The sequence below is a fragment of the Corvus brachyrhynchos genome, unplaced genomic scaffold (genome assembly GCF_000691975.1).
Source record: "Corvus brachyrhynchos isolate BGI_N302 unplaced genomic scaffold, ASM69197v1 scaffold140, whole genome shotgun sequence".
Taxonomy (NCBI): domain Eukaryota; kingdom Metazoa; phylum Chordata; class Aves; order Passeriformes; family Corvidae; genus Corvus; species Corvus brachyrhynchos.
Genome location: NW_008235809.1, coordinates 1348487 through 1351054, shown reverse-complemented (window position 1 = coordinate 1351054; position 2568 = coordinate 1348487). Strand labels below are relative to the sequence as shown.

Genomic DNA, 2568 nt, shown 5'->3' with positions numbered 1-2568 from the left:
CCGTGCTCTGCCCCATGGGGACTTCAACACAGCACACAATCACCATAGGAATGCCCACATTTTTGTAGGAAGAGCCCAGCAGAGACCCAGGAGCTACCCCTAACCCTCCTGGTATGAAGAAAGAACAGAACAAGCCTTTTGATACGAGCAGTCACACTAATCTACAGTTCCCTCAACCCCAGGGACTATGGGAGAGAGCAGGCATTCCAGCTAACAGAGCTCACAGCTCCCCACCTCTTTGATGAGCACCATTATCACCTTCCCCTGTGACAGGGGTGCTGCTTGGACTGCCCAGAAAGGCTGTCACTGCTCTGATTACCCCGGATTCATCTGTCTGCTGCATAACAAGAGCCAGCCACCTCCTGCTCCCAGTGACACTACCCACTTCTTAGAGGGACGCTGCAACTCCCATGCTCATGGAAGTTTCCCAGCACACCAAGGCTTGCTGCCCTCCATCCCAGATACAGCTTTGCCCCACCACAACCTGAAGGATGCCTGAGTGTCCCAGGCTGATGCAGACACCAGCTTCAGCCTTCCCATAGCCTCAGCTATGGGCTGAGCAGGGTAGGGCCAGGTAGCAAAGAGCGGAGGCAGCAAAACCATTTTTGTAAGAGAGAGGCACAGTCTGCCCTTACCTGCTTCAGTATGTACCCACGGAGTCATAGGACTGTGGTGCATCTGTTCCCGTGCAAGCAGCAGAGGAGCAAGGACCAGGAGGAATGTCTGAGCCAGCGCTGGCAGGGCCATGCTGGCATGAAGTCCCCAGGCAGGACTCAGTGTGAGCCGCTCAGGAAAGGTGTCTGTGCAACCCCACGCAGGAGAGGAGCTCACACAGAAATGAGACAGCCCCGCAGGGGAATCACATGTGGAGCAAGAAGCTTCCTCTTTGGTAAGAGAGCATCCCACTAGCCTCAGTGTTGATTCTCACACATCTTCCCATGGACAGTGGCTACAGGCTCCGTGCAGTCTCCCAGGTGTCTTGGTCCAGCCTCTTCCCTGGCTACCTCAGGCTCCCATAGCCCTGTTCCCACAAACACCTCCAAAACCTTCTCATATCTGTCTCTGTCCTCTCTCCTTCCAGGTCCAGTGGAGGACGTTGAGGAACACGCCCCTGATTAATGTGACTAAGGTCACCCTAGGCTGCTCTTATAATGCATCACTTTTGCCTTAAAATCGTGGAATTGTTTACGTTGGAAAACACTTCTAAGATCATCAAGTTCAACCACTAAGCCAGCACAATAAGCCCACCACTAAAACATGACCCTAAGAACCACATCTACATATCTTTTAAATACTTCCAAAACTCTCTCTTCTTATTACCTTGAACTGATCCAGCTGCAACATTCTTGCTGTTGACTCCCACCAGTAGAGTTTCCAGGCCAGACAAGCTCCTGAATCTGGAAGTGTTCCCTTTTCCTTTCTTCTCCAAACCTTTCCTGCTCTGAGCTGCTCTTTGTCAGTGCCTTGTAGAATGGGAAGCCCTCAGTCTGGACAGTGTGGACAGTATGGGGCTAAGAGGGTCTTCCTGGAGCTGGATGGAGGTGTCTTGTTCCTGTTACTGTTGAGATCAGGTAGGGTCTTTGGGTATGGGAGAGAATTCTCTAAGTGCTCTCCATTTGGGGCATGCTCACACTCCCCCAGTCTCCTGTCGCTGCTCACTACCAAGCTCTTCTCTGAGCCCCTCTTCAGCTCACACACTGTTGCACAACTTCAAGCTTACATCAGTCCTGACTCCCTGCGCTGTGACAGCTCTCCTGGGCCATTCCTCCTTCAGCTCTGTGCTTTACACAGTCTCTCTCTCTCTGTGTTTTCCTAGATAGACAAGCAAAATTGCCTTACGGTCCAACGTTACCAGTGTTCTGGCAATGGGTGCTGTCACCAGGGTGTTTTTCACCGCCCAGTTGGGACTCATTGGCCCAGAGTTCCCTGACAGATCCTTTCCTGGGAACCACCATCCTCAGGACAGTGCTTGGTGTATCTATCTGTATTATCCCAATAAACTAGCAACAGTGAGGGCTTTCTGTAAACTAAACGTGTCCTGAGGTCCATTTGGGAACATCAGTACTTCAAGTCCAGCTGTGTCATATGCAGCTGTTGTGAGGTTAATGGGTGAAGTCTTCTAGAAAGCTTTCAGCAAGAGGAGCAGCAGCACTAAGTCATGTCTTCCTTGTTTCCTTGGTGGATCCCTGTCCTTTGGGAACCAGGTTTTTCTCGATCCTGTGCAGTCAACAAAGGTGCAAGCACCCAGGAGAATGGCCACAACCAGCACTCACTTGTTGGGGTCCCTCCCCTGCCGTGTAGCCCTGGGAGAGGGGCCCTGAGGGCACAGACACGGGGTTTCCCTGTCCCTGCTCAGCCTCGTTCCCACTGGTTGGTTTGTGTTCCCTGCGCGGGCAGAAGGACCCTTGGTCCCGTGACTGGAACAGTTCCTGGGCAGAGCCCCGGCCATGCAGCTGGAGAAATAAACATCTCTGAAACAGCTATCAAGAATCTGTCTGTCCATATATATTTCCTTTCCACGGGACTCCTGGTTTGATATATGCGTGTTGCAGGATCCCCACTGCAACA

General features: G+C 52.1%; 1 protein-coding gene across 1 annotated transcript in view; it reads right to left on the bottom strand.

Moving 5' to 3' along the window:
• The window catches only part of LOC103611913, a 7688-nt gene extending 6853 nt beyond the window's left edge, over nucleotides 1-835 (bottom strand). The window contains exon 1 of the mRNA XM_017727541.1: nucleotides 636-835. Within this exon, the coding sequence (XP_017583030.1) occupies nucleotides 636-747 (112 nt within the window). The 5' untranslated portion in view covers nucleotides 748-835. The remainder of the gene's footprint in view (nucleotides 1-635) is intronic.
• Between the last annotated feature and the right edge of the window lie 1733 nt (nucleotides 836-2568).